Genomic DNA, 18,147 nt, shown 5'->3' with positions numbered 1-18,147 from the left:
ATCGCACACCTGCTGTGGCAGTGAAAGATAGATATGTTAATGGTGGAGTGCACACAGCTGTGCAGAGTGCTTACAACCTCAGCCAAAGTTAAACAACAGCTGAAATGCCATTTCGTGCCTGCACATACATCACATCTGATTGTAATAACAATCTGGATCTATTCTCTCCTGAAAGATGTCTTCAAGCTTTTATTCCCTGATTCTGTTTTTTTTTTTGTACTTTTTTGTCGAAAAAACTGGGCTCTATTTTCATATCCAAACTGTAACTTCTTTTATCAAATGAAACAGCTGTAGAATTAATAGATTCTCCTGAGTACAACTACACAACCAAGGATCACAGGAAGCTTTATGGCTGTAGAGTGGAGAGAGAAAAAGAAAGCGAGAGCAAAGAAGAAGAAGAAAGAAAAAAAAACCTGATGATCTTTTACATTCGTTGCCAAAAGTGTGTTTTTAATGCTCTGGTGTCATGAGTCATACGACACTATTGGTTTTTGAACAAATAAAATCGAATAGAAATGAGCAGCATGTCTTTGTCTCTAAGCTTCTAGAACATGCTTTCCATCGTGTCTTGGCCAGTCTGCGGTGCTGAACGGTCTCCGTGCTTGGCCAGAGTCGGTAATGGAGAGAGCATGCTGAGCGCTGCTGTAGCCCATTACGTGAACCTCTCTCCCACATTAATAAGCAAGCGCAATCCTCTGCGGATGGCTATTCTTTGGCATATTGTCTGAGTAAAGCTTATAGCCGCATGCATTTGCAGGCTGTCTGGCTGTAAGAGCACAACAGAGGAATGGACTTGCATTTGATGAGAGGTTCTTGAGGATACCGAGCCTCCTCTATTCTCATCTCATCTCTTATATATATATATATATATATATATATAAAAATATGTCAGAAACCCTTTTTTTTTTTTTTTTTACCTATTTGTGATTGTGATGACTATGAAGCAAATACATGCAAAGGACTTATACTCATGCCTGTGAAAGAATAGCTGGACACAAACAACAACATGAGGCAGCCCTTATTTGGAGAGCACTTTAACAGGGAGATTGTTGTGACAAGAACAATGAATCTAAAACTGGAGATTGGAGGCTGCTGAGGAAAAACACAAAAATAAAGACGCAGTGCACTTTATCATTTATTGGAAACCTGCAATTGCATCATGGAAATCTTAGTACCCTTGTCTCATCCATGACCTTCCTTTGTAGTGACAGTAAAAAAAAAAAAAAAAAGCACTATTTGGTTTGCATTGTATGCAGAAACTAATTTATAGAGGTTGACCCGAGCTCCTCTTTTGTGCAACAGCCATCTTGAAAAACAATGGCAGGAAGCCGAGAGGAACTGAAAATGCTGTTTACTATTTTTTTTTTCGTCTTCTTTATTTCACATTGCATTTTGCTCCCTTTTTTTTTTTAAATGTGCTTTTTTCTGTCCAAAAGGAGCTGTAAAGTGATGTCTAAGCATTCCATAGCTGTGCAATAAGGCTCTGTTAACTGGACACTGGGGGGCCGTTGTTTTATACCGTGTGGAGAAATGGGCCCAACAGAGGAAATCATGGCCGCCCCGTGACCCTTCTCTGACCCCCGGTGTTTGAGGCCTAAACGGAGTAGGGGCGGCTTTAGGGTTAGAGGTTTAAGGGTAACAAATCATGTAACACTTTATTGCCATTGAAAAGTGGAGCGGCGAGGTCCACGTGGGCTGGAGGAGTGCTGTAAGCTCTGAAGGGTGGATTTTGAGAGAGAGAGAGAGAGAGAGAGAGAGAGAGAGAGAGAGAGAGAGAGAGAGAGAGAGAGAGAGGGGTCAGGGATGGGTAAAGCTCTACTGCACTCCTCCCTGAGAGGAGCAGGTAAAGAGCAGGTCTGGGCCTGATTAACAGTGAATACAGGGAGAGAGAGGGGAAGCTCTTGATCTTGCTCATATCTCACCATGGTACTGCAGCTCCAAGGGCCCACTCTCGTCTTTCATCCAGACAGCATGCAGAAGGAGTCCCATAGATGTTCCCTACAGTCTAGGGAGATTGTAAAATGGCTGTTTTCTTTTTTCTTTTTTTCTTTTTTTTTACTTTAACTATGTACAGAAACTTTTTTCTGACAAATTGTATAAATCTCAGCTTATTTAAAAAACAAACAAACAAACAAAAAAAACCCATAACATTTTCTTTTTTATCTCTATAGAGAAAAATGAAAAATAATTTTCCTATGCACAAATTCCAGATTGTTTGACTTTATTGTTTGTTAGTTTTTAAGGCAAATGTGACATACAAATATAGAAATAATAACAGAAAGCTTGAATAACACCATTATTCTAGCCTATGAAAACCAAAGAAAATTGGAAGAAAAGGTCAGCAAACAGAGTTCCTGAAGTGACCACACCCTTATCAGAGACAGAGAGAGAAAGTAAAGAACAAAAGCTGATAACAGGGGTGACCTCTTTACTGGCCACGAGTTTGCGTAGAAGCAGAATGACGTAGAGAAGGGTTGTGATAAGAGGTCTACTCCTTCCTGAAGAACCAGGAGGTCCAGGTCCGGTCCAGGACTCCAGGCTCCCTGGCGTGATTTTTTTTCACAGAGGTACGATTCTGTCCATGATCCCTGGAAGTTCAGCTGGAGTTCAGGGCAGATGTTTGCCAGTAGTTGTGCACAGCAGGAAAACTAAATTGCTTCCGGATTCAAGTCTCCACCAGTAAATGCCCTGTGACCCCCCACTCCCTCAGCCTCAGTATCACCCTTAGCTATAACGTCAGCACTGATCTGGACTATGGCACAGAGTCACGATGTCTGAGGGGAAACAGTCTTTGAGAAGGATCCCTCGGTCCCGCTGGCAGTCTAGTTCTGTTATAAACCCATACCAGTAGATGACCAGACCCGGGCCAAACCTGCAAAAAGAATAAATTTGGTTCAGAATTAAATGCAATCAAGAGTAGCTGCTTTAAAAAAAAAAAAAAAAAAAAAAAGGACATTTTCTTAGCTTGTTTATTCAAAAGAAAAAAAAAACTATGATCCACCCTTTTAGGAAACATGAGAGAGCATAAAACAAAAGCAGTCATCTGATAAGATCGGCAGACGATGTATAAGTGGGGTAACTTTACAATGAGACTTCAACAATAATAATGCTGAAGAAGAACAATGCTAGAGATTAGTGCTTTAGACAGAACGCTCACAGTGAGCACAGCACTGAGGCCACAATGGAGGGAGCAGTCTCGCTCTAATCGTGCATCTGTCAGTGCAGTTGCAGTACAATCCAGCTGTTTCATTCACATGGACACTTAAAGTACAGCCATTTTGGCTTGGCTCACGTTGCACTTCTGGAGAGCTATAAATAACAGCACTCACCCACTCGCTGAGAAAAGCTGACAGTTTTCAGATACCTTTTTTTTTCCCTCCCTGAACCCTTTCTTATTCCAACTTGACAGCTTTTTGTATTTTGCAAGTCACTTCATATATCTACATTCTGCTCTGAAATCACACAGGTAATTACAGCTTTTAATTTCCAAAACCGTACTGAATTATTTCACACTTCTCCTGTCATGCTATAAATCATTGTTGGTGATTTTTACTATACCCCGAAGAAAAGTGAGGAGTCCGTCCATCGAGGAACGATCACGGCTAGCTCTTTGAACTTCATGATTCAGATGTAAAGTCGTGTCAGAGTTATGAATCTTTTTAGGTGAGAGCAGAGATGCACACGAATCCAGATTATTTAGTGGAACTGACTGCCTAGAGATAATAAATGGGGCTTAGATGTCCCTACTGAGGCAGACAGGAAGCCGCCTGACGGGCTATGCGGCACTACAGGAAGTTCAGCCCTGAGGAACAGTTCATAAAGTCCCAATTGTGATCAATCATGCCATCAGCATAATACGGTCTCAGTCAACATCAGAGCCACTATTAGATGCACTACGCCGCATTTAGCTGGCACACACCTCCATCACCGCAATCATCATCTACACTAAGGTTATTACAACTTTCATCATTCACGCCCTCATCCACACTTTCCGACTGATACGTCTTGCAACATCTATAAATAACAAGCTGTTTGACCTGCATCAGACAAGTCAGGGCAACTGAACTGTGTAAATAATCCCAAGCCCCAGCAGAGGTGCAGAGGATTCAGCTTGAAAAAATGCGAGTACATGCGACGGCGAACCGGCATTCCCTGTTTTACAGGCTGTGATTTACAGTTCAGTATCTCTGGGCAAACACTCCAAAACTAACAGCCCTGGAGAGAGAGCGAGCCCACAGATGCACTGTAAGTTCACCACAAAGTCACACATAGCTGAACTATTCAGTAGAGCAGTCTACAGTGCAAGCTTTTTTTCTTTTCCTTTCCTTTCCCCACTCCATCTCCTCTTCCTATTCTGCAAGAGCTCCATATTCCTTTCCATTGCTGTATGGATGGCCATTCTTTTTATGGAAATGTTATGAAAACAGAATGTAAACATTTACATTAGATAACTTTGGAGCAAGGTTAAGACAGACTTTTATTGAGCATCAGTGTGTATCGCTCTTTTCAGCCGGCGGGATCGTGGGGGTGCAGTAAGAAAAGAAAAAAAGAAAAAAAGCAAGGAGGGTGTAGAGAGAAGGGAAAGCAACCTTCTGAAAGGTTAAAACTGTACATCAACAGATAAGGCACAAGTCTATGATACATCATGTCCCTGGGATGTCAGGTGCGTCCAAGCACAAATTGAAACAAGCAAAATTATAAACACTGGGGAACAGTGTCACCAAGGCTGCACCATGAGGAAATAAATAGAGTTTGAATTCTATTTTGAATTAATAAAGTCCATACCAGGAGGACCTTGAAATAAATCCCAGAGCTAAAAAAAAAAAAAAAAAAACCTGGCAAAACAGCGAATGGGTTGTTAGCAGTAGAATGGGAGGAGGCGAAGGGCAAACAACAGGGGTCTCGGGTTAAGGAGACGGGTTTGTGACCATATCAAAATAAATAAAAATAAAAAAAAAACCAATGAAAGGTTTCCATAAATAATGCGGCAAACGACACCAGGTTCAGATCATAATTGTGGTCTATTATGCGGGCCAGTGCTCCATCACCTAAAGCTGGCACCCGCGACGCTCCGGGAAAGTCGGTCATCTTCCAATAAACATCTAACTGCGTAACGAGTTGGTGAAATTGTTTGTGAAATGTAGCTAATTTGGAGCGTGCTAGCTTTGGCGGGTGGAGTAAGTGGGATGCCGTGGAGAGCGCTGCTGGCAGACACACTGCCATTAGCCATAACGAGCGGTCTGCATTTGATTTTGAAGCAGGTGCCATGCTGGTTAAAACGGCAGCTTAATGAGAGCACAGCACTTAAGAACAAAAACCCGAATGGAGGTGCTGAGAGAGTAAGCTGCCATTAGGGCAACCATCCCCAGCCCAAACGCCGACCCCCCCACCCCCCACCCCCCCGCTTCCCCCTTCTCAATGCACACGTGTAATCGCAGCGTAATTAAATAACTAATTACTGCCCTTCATGGCGTTGTCTCCAGATCACGACAGCACCATTTAGCAGTTTCTATAGAATACCTTTTTAAAAAAATCATAAACGTACCCAAGGCCTGAACCAAACTTCCCGGGATGTGAACCAGGAGAACATAGTTCTGTTGCATGTAAAAATGTAGCACAATACAAAAAATGTTGCATAATAAACTTTTTAGGTGGAGTGAAGACGCAATTTTAGGAGTTTCGTACACAACTACAGCTTTGTTAAAAAAAAAGTCCATACATCTGGCAAAGTGCTGACATCCGTTGCAGCGATCTGGACTTTTTATTGTTGCACTACCAACCTGTACCATAACCCGTGGTGACAAAGTGTGAATTTAAAAGAGAGAAGAAAAAAAGAGAGCGAGAGAGAGAATGAGAGAGAGAGACCAGGGTTTGTGCTGTCACAGCTTTGGCCTGGCCTGGCTTTCGGCTGGTGATTAATTGGTGTTTATTTATAGGGCTTGAACTGGGTGATAGGGGCGGGGGGGCGACTCAAGGCTGCAAGCAAGGCGATATCAGCACAGAACCTCCGTCTCGCATGTTTTATTCGCCCAGCCTGGGGCCCTGGATACAGCAGCCCAGTGATAACAAAAAGCTTCCACACAAACAGGATATTTGAAGAGGTATGGCCTCGCCTGGACAGAACAGTGAAGGCGGTAAACAAGAATTGTGCTCTGGTCCACTCTTCATAAATATCACAAATAGCCAAACAGCCTGCCATTAACATCCGCCCAGCTAAAGACAAACTTGTATTGTTCTGTAAGCATTCAAGTCTCTCAGGTATGTAAAACACAAACACAAGGTTGTGATGGGCTACGCTTGGCCTTCAAATGAGCCCCAGATACCAGCAATGTAATTAGGCGAGAACAAACTGCCATGAGAAAAAAAAAAGTCCCGTCCTTGTCCAGGTGTAATTTTTGAAGACGTTTTTATGTCTGCTTTCTGCCCCTGTCAATGAGGTTTCAAAACACGATGTGACGCCAATGCCCCTACTTGCTCCTTGTTTGATGGCGGCGTCTAGGTGAAATTTACACCCACAGGCATGGCTTGTCAATGCAACAGGGGAGATTAAAGAGGGACTTAAAACAGCATTTTATCAGCAAACCTTGGGCCTCCACAACCCTGTGGACAAGAGCTACCTTTAGTTTCGGATCTCATTCAGCCACTGACCATGCCAGCACCAGCCAAAGGCTGTGCCCGTCACACATATTGATAACCTCATTAATGCGAGAACGTAAAGACCCTCACCCCTTATCCAGCATGTGGCTATAATTGTGTAAAACCGCACAGCGCTCATTATCCTCCGCTCATGTATTAATGACCACCGTGCTACTGGTGAGGTGAGATCCAATAAACGCCTGGCCTGTCTGTGATAATGACTAAGGAGATGGCACTTCCACTTTTAGGCACTTAATTTCCTTTGAAATGACAGGGTGAAAAGCAACGAAGACATTGGCCATTGCCGAAGGGTCAGCAATCAGAAAATTCTGCAATGACCTTTATCTAAAAATATAAAAAAAAAGAAAAAAAAAAGAAAGAAAGATGTAACAAACGCTGTCTCCTGGGTATTTGGTTTTGATTAAAATTCAATGGATAAATGAGACAGGAAACCACAGATGCATTTTTTCTCCATTTTAAGAGGCAACTGTATGTCTTTGAAATAGTGCTGCCATGAAACGCACGGCTTAGATCTGCAGTGTCACGCGCTGACTCACTCGGACACATGCTCGCCTGCTTTGACCACATGACAAAAACAAACAACCAGCAGGCAGGTGTATGATCTGTTGGGAGACCAGAGCAAAGGGCAGCTCAGAGCAACCTGCATCATCATTTTCTTATACTCTAAAGCTCTCCAGAACAACAGAAAGAACACATGCAGATCTTTTACCTGGGAGCAACCATGCCACCTCCTTGAATAGGTTCCTCTGAGGAATGTGCCCACATAGAAACTTCTAACCCCTGCCCTCTTTCTCATACAGTGTCAGGAGTTAAATCTTGGTCTGTTCTGTATCACAATACATTTGTCCACTTTCAGATGGACAAAAACATAAAATAAACTTCAGAAAAGATCCATTTAGACAATGATTTTTAATATAGATGTTTGCAGTAGCATAGTGGTGCAGGTAGTGTTGTGTGTTGTGTAGCTGCTGTAGTGTAGAGTTGTCAGCTCATTGACACGGGGTCTTCAGTTCGATTGTGACCTTAGTTAACTCTCTATGCAGGATGATTTAAATGTTCTACAATGCATGGAGGGTTTCCTTTAGGTTCTCTAGCTTCTACCCACTGTCCAGAAATATCCAGTGGGCACACAGGTGACTATAAACTGCCCTCGGGTGTGAATGACATGAAATTGTGGATTTACACCAAATCTGACCTGGATAATATGATGATTCGTACAAATCAACATAAGCACTGAATATTAGACTATTTTGGTACATTTAACCTCAGCTAATGCACAATAATAACAAAAGCATCAGCGAGGACACAGAAATAAAAGGGTAATGTATGCCTATAAGGATGAAAATAGGCGCTTTTTGTGTTAATTAGCAGATGGGCTCATGTTTTAATGATTAACAGGTCTCTATGTAGCATGACAAGGAAGAAGTTAGCAAGATGATGAGCATCAGTGGGATTTTAGTGACAGTGTCAAGGGGATACATGTTCCTTTAACCTGTTGTTCTTAAATCCCGGTAGCTCTAGTCAGTAATTGGCATATCTCTCTTGAGGGAAAGGAACAAATCCTCCATTTTGTTTTTGCAAAGGCCTGGCTACAAGACATGTCCAAATCCCGTCCTTAACCCTGCCTGCTAATGTGTTTCCAATTTATGATGAGCCCCTCTGCAGCCATGCTGGTAATCAACAACAGTTTGGAGTGTAACCTTAGCTGGGTCTGGCTGGGTCGACCCAGGCGCCTCTGTGCTGGAGTGTCCAGCATCTCTGCTACACTGAGACCTGTTGGAGGCTTGTTTTGTTCAGATAAACAAGTCTCAGTCTCCCAGGCTGCTAGGTATGACTCTGGAACTTAATGGCTTAAATGACTTGATCTTGCAAGCACACACATGGGTGAAGGAAACTTTAAATGCTCTCACCACAGAGTCAAATTGTTCTTTCCTCCCTATTCGAAACAGTCGGATGTATCTTTTTTAAAACTGATCCTTAGCTGGCTGCAAATGATCATTTTTTTTCTCTAGATATTGAATTTGTATAGACAAAGATAAAGGAGGACAGATAAATTACTTTTGCTTATAAATAGGTGTGCAAGTTGGTTGCCTGACACCCAAGGTAAAAAAAAATAAAAAAAATAAAAATAAAAACACATGAGAAAGAAAAGGTCCCCCCCCAAAAAAAATAAACGCAGGAAGCATAAAGATGGCCTGCGTGAAAACAGACCTGGCTTTCATCCAAATTGCCACCTTTGGAGGTGCACAGTGGTGTTACCGCCTCTAAATCAACATGTCAGCACGGCTGCATCTGAACTTTACCTTCAGCCTATATGGCTCACAGCTATTCAGCAGCTGTAATGAATTGTAACTCCAGTCACCTTGGTGCAAAAAAACAAACAAAAAAAAAAACGAAAGAACAAGACGGACAGAGAGAAATGTGCAAAGAAAGAGAAAAATTTTTCACCTGCAGACGGACAGGACTTTAATTTTTTGTTCACTGACAAACAATAATAATCACACTGGGCCATTAAGGGTGAACCTGGTAGACTGAGGTCAAAATTAGGGCTCAATTCTGCCCTGTATGTTGCAGAGTGGATTTATAAGAGAGAGCCGTGTGCTAACTCAGCACCATGTTTACATTCTTGGGGGTAATTTTAGCCCCAAGGGGACATACAAGGGCCACGGTGTCATTTAGCTTCATCACTAACCAGTTGGCTTGGCGTGGGACCAAAGAGTTTGTGGGTGGTATAGAGAGAGACGAGGTGCACCAGCACACACACACACACTCCTACATACATACATATATACATATAATCATATTACAAATAAAGACAAAAAGAGATGAAGAAAAATTTTGGTCTTTGAAATGCTATCTGGAAATTTTCTGAAATCAGTACCAGTAAATGAAATTTTTCATGACTTGAATTTGACTTGTAAGAATATTCCAGACCTTTAATAATTTTTTTTTACTACAGAAAAGAAAGACATTTTAGATAATGAATGAGCAGTGCCTTAATATTAATGACATCCAGATTTTGATTCAGAATATCTTCAAAAATCTTCATGCTTTTCCAGGAAATTGGAAACTACCTCTTCAAAAATATCCAGTCTTGAACTAATCCAATATGTGATCTCATTTTAAACGACTCACTTATCAAACTACTGGCAAACCTATAGCACTTTACTGATTTTTAGAAAGTAAATAAAAAATTCAATCATTTCATTAATTAACATTTCAGTACACTAGTGTTTTTAACAAAGGGACTAGTGGTCAAATTGTTTGCTCTATTAAAAAAAAAACTTTTTAACCTTGAAAATCACAAAGTTCACATTTTTCTCAATGTGTGGTACGATATAGTACTGCAGCCGGATGAATTTTCTTTTGATGATCTGTGGTACAAATCAAATTTCGTTGTCGTTTTAAAAAATTTACAAAGCAAACAAAACATGAGTAGGACCCTGGTGACTAGGGCTTCGACTTCTCTCACTCACAGCACCATGGGGCTTCAAAAACACCACACAGACTCCTGCATGAGGACCAGCCACACTAATTAGCCAGGGGATCAAACTGGAAGTTAAATATTCCGAAACATGTAATAGAAGAACGAAAGGTAACGTGCTGGGGTCAGGCTGACGCCAAACACTGGTCCTCAGGCAATGTGGTATTGATTTTCACTCGGTCTGAGGGGTAGAGGGCTCAGTGTGTGTGAACAGTGTGCGTGTGTGTGTGTGTGTGTGCATAGAGGGGCAACTAGGCCACTGAGCTTATGGACTGTCATGCTGACAGTTTAACCCTGTTTTCTAAAAGAAACAAACAGAAGGACTTCCACGTCTGATAGCAGTGATCTGTGAATGACACCATGTTGCCCTGAACGATGTCTTTTTTTTTGATGAAGAGGCTCAGGGACATAAAACCAAAACATAAACCTAAAGCACAGCAGTAGGCCACCAGGCTGGACTACAACCAGTATAACATGCTGCTTTACAGGTGTTCAGTGAACCAAGACAGAACCAAGTCGAGTGCACACACTAGCAGCTTTCTGCAATTTTGTTTAAGGTCACTAAAAGGCTTTCAGTCTAAAAAGAAAAAAAAAAATCCTCATAAAATATATATATTTTTTAAGGAATATCATGCACGTTTAAAGGAAAAGAATCTAGTTCAAACTGATATGGTGTGATATTTTCCAATAATGGCACTAATTCAGTCCCGTTATACCTCAACAGTTTGTCAATCATTACAATCTTCCTTATGTTAATGAACACATCATGTTTTGTAACTTTAGTCATATTTATTCGTTATATGTATAAGTTATTCGTAATGCCTAAGAAATACGTAAGAATTCCTGTTATCACTCCCATCAGCTCTTAACAGACATTTTCTCAACAATTTTTCTATCTGAGAAAGAGAAAAAAAACCCTCAATAGTCATATCAGAAAACAGGAATGTGTACAGTGCATTGTGTATGTAGTGGATATCTGTGTGACCATTATACAGAGTATATATAGAGTGACACTGGAGACTCTTTTCGTACTAAATACACATCCTATGTATCAGATATATTTTGCATTGTCAGATAGAAACTCAATAAAAAGAAAATCTGCCTTATTGTAAGTAGAGTGAGATATATAAATGAAAATACAGATACTGCTAAAAGAAAAACAGAGAATACAGTCCAGGCTGTGCAGCAAGCATGCAATACCCTCAGATTTTGCATAGTGAAGCAAGATAAATATATAAAAAAAACGGAGCACTGATTCTCTCAAAAATGTGTATTACAGTTCAAACAGAAATAAAGGAGTGTTTAGTATAGTTGACTTTGTTTGTGCCGAGTGCTTTGTCAAGGGTGGAAGGTCTGCAGCTTTTGGTAATTTTTCCCCTCTGATGACTTGAGGAAAAACAGAAAGAAAAAAAAAGAAAAAAAAGAAAAAACAGCGCACACTTTTCTCCTCAAATTGCCTCATCTCTCCTTCAGAATGCCAAAGGGGACTCCATTAGCCAGGCCCTACACAGTCCTGACCTCTCCTCAACTCACACACACCACCATCACCACACTCAATTTAGCTAGCCCCTTCGTCCTGAGAAGCATGTCCACGTCAAATTAGAGCGGGCCCCCATTGTCCTTATTATAGCTTGGGAAAATGCCATCATGACTGATGCTACGGGGTCCCTCGCTTGTCACTAGTTGTCAGGCAGACGTGGAGTTTGGATACACATAGCTGACAGGTAATCTTAATGTCTTCAATTAGCCTAATTAGCCGCGTCATAAACAATTTGATAAGTGCTCGGCCAATGCAAACAGATAAACACACACACACACACACACACACCTCGCACAAACGCCCCGGTGTGTGTGTGTTAATGAGAAGGGTAATAGGTTTATCAGTGACGAAGTGCATGCCTTCTCCTTTGTCTCCATGTGTCTCAGCATGCTCAGCTGTGCAGGGCTTTGTGCTACCTGGTCACTTCAAATTGTACCATCTCCTTTCATTAGCACATCGCCCAGCGAGAATGTGAAAGGCTGTGACAAAATTCATTTAAAGGGAGTGGGAGCAGATTGCCTGAAGCAGGTGCTATAAGGGAGATAAAACAAATGCAGGTGACACTGTGTGCAAGTGTGTGTGTGTGTGTGAGAAAGAGAGATTGTGAGCGAGAGAGAACAAGATGCGGTATTTTCTTTATCGTCAATGGAGGAGAAGTGTGTGATCTCACACCCAAGATGACTTTAGAAAAAGCATTTGATATATTGCTATATTAATAATAAATGTATAATACAAATTTTAACAGGGAAAAAGTTATGTACTAAGTTAGTTATTATAGCCGGACTGAGCTGTGACTGGAGTCCATTATAAAACAAAGTCTAAATCATTTAATTTCAAATGTACATATTTTTGTTTACTTATTTATTGACCCTCATTAAGGATGCCCTCAGATACTCCACTGATCCTTTACCAGCATACACATTCATGCATTCATGAACTCACGGAAAAATGCAAAAGCAATGTTTTTGAGCCACAGCAAACCGAGACAAAAAAAAAGAGGAAGTAAAGAGAAAACGATGGGGCCTGGAGGTAACCTGAGCATCAGCGCCGGTGTCGGCTGTGTAAGCCCTCCAGAGCAGGTGCCGATGAGAGCTGGCGTTGTGCGCGTCACCGACAATTACAGGAGGAGGGACAGATCTACGGTGGACCCCTGTCTCCGCTCTTGACCCCCACCCCAAGTGACGACTCAGACAGCGAACAGGGTGGAAAAAAGGGTGAAAAAAGGAAAGAAGGCCCGTCACAGGAAAGTTGTAATAGGAAATTGCTTTTGGCAACTATTTGTTCAGCACCAGAATCATTTTTTTGTGCCAACACAGTGAGCCCCATTGGAAAACAGGGCAGGTCTCCCTAATGAGTAATCTATTTCAAAGCAGTCTTGTCTGGGCATGACAGTTTACTGAGAGGCTTGAAGAACTGGTAATTACCAGTGTTACGGGGCAATTAATGCATATTACACTGCGGCACTCACGGCGGTGACTGTCAGCTCCCCAATAAAAATGAGCACTCTTCAGCTAAAGGGTGACATTAATTGGACCTTTAATGACTATGCACAGGAACCAAGCCAAATAGGAACAAAACAGGGGACTCTGCCTGACTTCAGGAGTGGGGTGGAAATTGTACTAAAAATGAGATTAATTGCTGTTGAGAGACGAAAAAAAAGAAAAAAAGAATAGAGGAAGTATAAAAAAAAGGAAGGAATTATAGGCTTTGTAGAGCAGGAGGTTCTTGTTGCAATGACAAATCTTAATTATCTTATATATTCTTTATGTTAGAAGAGGGCCAGTAATAGCTCTGGAAGGGTTAGATATGAGGTGAATGTGTAGCATTCTCAAATCTCAAATCTAAAAATGTCCACAGGAATTTCTATTTCTATAGATATTTTTCAGATTATACAAAAAAAGGCCATTTATATTGTAAAAGAAAAGAGAATGGAAGCGGTAATTTGCCGTCTCTCCAAGGCCTCTAAAGAGGGGGTTTGTTTTTGTGCGGTAATGACTGAAGAGCCACTTCAGCAGAACAGGTTTTTTTTTTTTTTTTTTTTAAAAGAAAAGAAAAAAAGCCTATTGTCTGTGTTATAGTGACCGAAGTAGAAGAAGCTTAATTAGCAGGGGAATGAAGAGTCCTTCAGCTCATGACACCTCTGAAAAGACTCGCTCCTCGGGTGCATTTTAAACACCCGCAAAAAAACCCACAAAGTAGCCTGTTCTTTCATTAACACTGAGCAGAAATTGGTGAAACTTCAGCGCTTGACAGAGTGTTTATTTATGAGCAGATAGCGCCGGCCATATTAAGCAGCCTTGATTAATGCTGTTTATCTGCGCACGCGTCACCTGAATATGCAAGCGCACAAATCAAAAAAATATTCGCATGCAAAACATGCAGACATTTGCATGCATTTTTGATTTGGTGTTTCCACAGCACTTAAAATATGCGCTAGGAAGGAGAGCAGCGCTGCCTGGTGTGCTGTCACGCCGCACACTCACACTGTCATTGGTGATGAGAGAACTTCCCGGCTTCAAAGCAGCTTTGCGTTTCGAAAAGGAGAAGGAGCAAATATTTGAATTGCAAAACCACATCATCTTCCGACGGGAGAAAATTCAAGACAACTTCCAAGAGTTAAAGACCTACATTTCCCCCGAACAAGCGAACCCTCAGCAAACTGTTAAAAGGAGGGGGCCTCTAACGTATTCCGTATAAGCACCTTCCTCGGTAATTTAGCGTATCCAAATTTGTGTAATGGGATGTGACATATTTCAGAGGAGGGCTCAAGAAGAAATATATAAATATAATACAAGGAGAGCACCATAAAAATGTTTCAAGCAAGACTGGTATTAAGCAGAAATTCAGCTTATAAGTCCTGGGTTCTCCAGCGACCCGACACAGTTTTGATTATGGACTGAAGTGCAATTACTTAAACCATCCTTAAGGAGTGGGGGAGTTATGAACTCCATGATACTCCAGTGTCAATACTCTTCCATCAACAAATACTGCCTCCAACCATGCAGCAGACATTTGACTACAAATAAAGAGAATGTTTTCTCAAATCCATTTCTCGAAGCTCTATGCACATTTTAGATTTAGCATTTTTATATATTTGGGGGAAAAAAGCCATTTCCTAACATCAAGTCGTCCTGGGGAAACGAACAATTAAATAAAAAAAAATAGGAAATGTAACACCCAATTATCAACCAAAAAGATGGTATTTAAACATCAAAAGCATTTATATCCATAACTAGCTTCTGAAGAGAAGGGTAAAAAAATATATACTTTGTACTGAATATATCTGCCAACAAGGGATTCAAAACATGTTTTTGCTCTAAAAAAAAACTAGATATTTACCAATAGCTCTTTGCTTCTCTCTCATGATGTCAGAGTACTTTTTTACATGAATGAACAATCTTGAGTGACCCAGATGTACATCAGCAATTACCAAGTAGAAAAGAATAAATGAAAGACAAATTAAAGACTGCATTCGTGCCCGATGTACTGGTAATTGTGTGCTTTTGAAAATAGTGAAAAGGTGATGGGATATTTTAGTATTGACACAGTTACTGAAAAAAACAATCTTTAGGATTTTTGTAGATGCAGCCATTTCAGCAGATTCAAAATCACAAAATATTTTTCTGAAATTTATTTTCTAAAATGTATAAACTTTTTTTTTATCATTTGTGATGAAAATGAAAATGTGTCGAGAGTACAGGTCAACTGATCTATCCATCTATCTAAATCTACTGTGTATATATAGTGTATAAATAAATATAAGCCAAAATTAAAGCCTTTAATGAAACATTTATTCACGACATCCTTTCTTTACGCAGAGATATATATATATATATAAAAATAAAAACACAGAACATTTATTTTTAACCACTAAACATTTGTTTTACCGATGCGCCAAGTCTTAAATCAAGTACCAAAATCCGCCATGATGCACACATCCGGCAATTAAAACTGTCCGTGTGGAAACATAGCCAGAGTTCTGTTTGGTCTCCTGAGGGTTTACATCATTTAAAACACAATAAATACTTTTAAAAACATTTACAAGAATATTTTGTCTTTATGCTTTTATGTTGAGTTTGGTTTCACTAATAATAAACATACATTTGACAAAATAGATTTCTATTTTTAAGGCTGCATTGTTTAAAAAAATCTATTTTGATTTTAGGGGGAAAAAACCCCAAAACAATAAATGCAATGTACACAGACTTGGGATATTTAAATTCCACTTACAGGAAGGAATGTTTCTGCCACATAGCAAATTGAAGAACATGAGTTACTTAAGAATATATGGAAAATATTTCACGTGGCATGTTCTAAATGTCAGCCTACTGACACTGTCAATCAAAGGTGGTTTAGTCAAGCTAACATGGATTTATAGCTAAATAATATGAATACTTACAAGGCAGGGGTTATAAAAGTTTAGTAATAAAGATCAGCACGTTGATGGGGTTGCGCTTATGAAAACATCCACTTGTAAATCAGAGTCCCAGCACTAGTCCTTGGCACACAGGACATTACGGCGAGTTATTCTGATGTACACTTCCCCACCCTGCCCTGTATTCGGCGCCCAGCCCAGGCATAGACGCACTGGAGGCAGACACGGGGCAGAAATCAAAAGCTTCAATGATGGATAACTTTAGTACACAATGACCTCTGTCACAGAGGGTTTGCCCTAAATCAATCTGAGCGATAAGGAGCAGTGTGCACCTTGGTGTGTTCACGGGGGCGGCCCTTATCTGCACCAGAAGGAAGTCTGAGTAATAACTAAAGACAAGCTACGACGAAATCACTATAGCAAGATTGTCAAACACAATTTACAAAGTATATTCCCCTCCTCTAGCGCTTTTAAAACACTCATTATGAAAGCCTGGGTGATAGGAGCCTGTTTACGCCAAGGTTCCATGCATGTCCGGCTGAGAAAGGAAGAGAAGAAGAAGAAAAAAAGGTGGGGGGGTCACATATTGCTGCAGGGCCTCGAGAGAAATAAAGAGCCAAGGGTTTTGAGTCGTTCGCGTTGGGCCGCCATACTCTGCCTTCATTTGCAGTGATACATGCAAGGAAAGGTTGGAGGTTGAAGTTGAGAGGAGGGCTGACAGGAAAAAGGGACTGAGCGCTTCGGGGAGATTACAGCACTTAAAATGTTAAGACCTCTCAGGAGTTTCCCCCATTCATTCGTGCTTCTTTTCCTTTTTTGGACAGGGAGACTATAACTTTCCACGTGGTGACATCAAAACGGAGTAACAGACCAAACATGACACCGAGCAGCGCAATTACGTGACCCCTTTCTGTCGAGCGTTTCAGAAGTCCGGCCTTGGAAATGCTGATGAAAATATGTTTGCCTTCTCATTTGAAATGACATTTGACAATGCTGGTAATATTTCAAATAGTTGCAAAAACATTCTTGCAGGCCGTGACATTTTTTTCCCTTTGCTTGAACAGGCGCAGGTAACCTCTGCTGAGAGTTTCCCATGAACTCGAGGATATGAATTGAAAACAAGACGGCAGAGTAAAAAGAGGCCTGACATTTTGAGCCATAGTGTTTAGTTTCACTCAGGCGGCTAAGGCCAAATAGTTTGCAATCATTATTCAAGGAGGTTTATCCCTTTTCTGATTCAAACCACAACGAGTACTCAAAGCTGAAACGGTCATCTTTTCTGACCACAGCAGAGTCTTTAACCGAGACTCGAGAGAGACTGCGGACTGTCGGCAGGTCCAGGGATTTAGTTCCACTGGCCGCTAAACCCCATCACCAAATTAGGTGAGGTGCAGTCCTCTGGCCTCGTCAGAATGCGTGCAATCAAGGGAGCTTACATTTCAGTATGATTTAAATGGACGTTATATTAAAAAGACGACGTTGTGGCAGTTTTACTGCTGATACATTTACTTTATATTTCACATGTTTTGGCTTAGACAGAAGACCACAATAGGGAATTTTGTGTGGGAATGGAAGCTCAGTCGGAAGGTAATAGTTTTCACGTTTATTACAAGCACAGATAAAGAGAATGCAAGCAGGCAGGCAGGACGATGATCTGGCACAAGCTAACCACAGCTGGGGTGAAAGTGGCATGTGGCAGGTTGTGGCATGGAGCTTTCACCAGACCGCATCATTTTCGCACTGATTTTAGCTGACAGGATCTGACTATTTAGCTGACTATTGAATTAAAAGTGATAACAATAAAGTAGTAATGGACATCATTCTACAAGTGGCAAGTTTTAAAAATGTTAATTCTACATGGAAATAGCATCAATTCTGTCAACATGCGAACAAAACAAAAGGGAAAAAAAGAAACTATGATGACATGCACAGCAAGAGCACTGGATCTCTTCTGCCTACTGTACAAGCCCATGGGGTGCACTACGGCCATGCTTTATGGCACTGAAAAGAACAAAGGGCACAACGGCCTTTGAAGCTTCGTACCATTCATCTGACGGAGCCGAACACTTTAAACTGATTATACATGTGCTG

General features: G+C 40.9%; 1 protein-coding gene across 3 annotated transcripts in view; it reads right to left on the bottom strand.

Moving 5' to 3' along the window:
• Positions 1-2,204: 2,204 nt before the first annotated feature.
• Positions 2,205-18,147, bottom strand: part of cdin1 (CDAN1 interacting nuclease 1) — a 69,614-nt gene continuing 53,671 nt past the window's right edge. For all 3 annotated transcript variants that reach the window (XM_083545615.1, XM_083545613.1, XM_083545614.1), the window contains exon 12: positions 2,205-2,872. In XM_083545615.1, coding sequence (XP_083401741.1) covers positions 2,737-2,872 — 136 coding nt within the window. In that variant the 3' untranslated portion in view covers positions 2,205-2,736. The remainder of the gene's footprint in view (positions 2,873-18,147) is intronic.

Source organism: Silurus aristotelis (assembly GCF_946808225.1).
Source record: "Silurus aristotelis genome assembly, chromosome: 6".
Taxonomy (NCBI): domain Eukaryota; kingdom Metazoa; phylum Chordata; class Actinopteri; order Siluriformes; family Siluridae; genus Silurus; species Silurus aristotelis.
The sequence above is the reverse complement of the archived record's forward strand: the minus strand, read 5'-3'. Positions and strand labels throughout refer to the sequence as shown.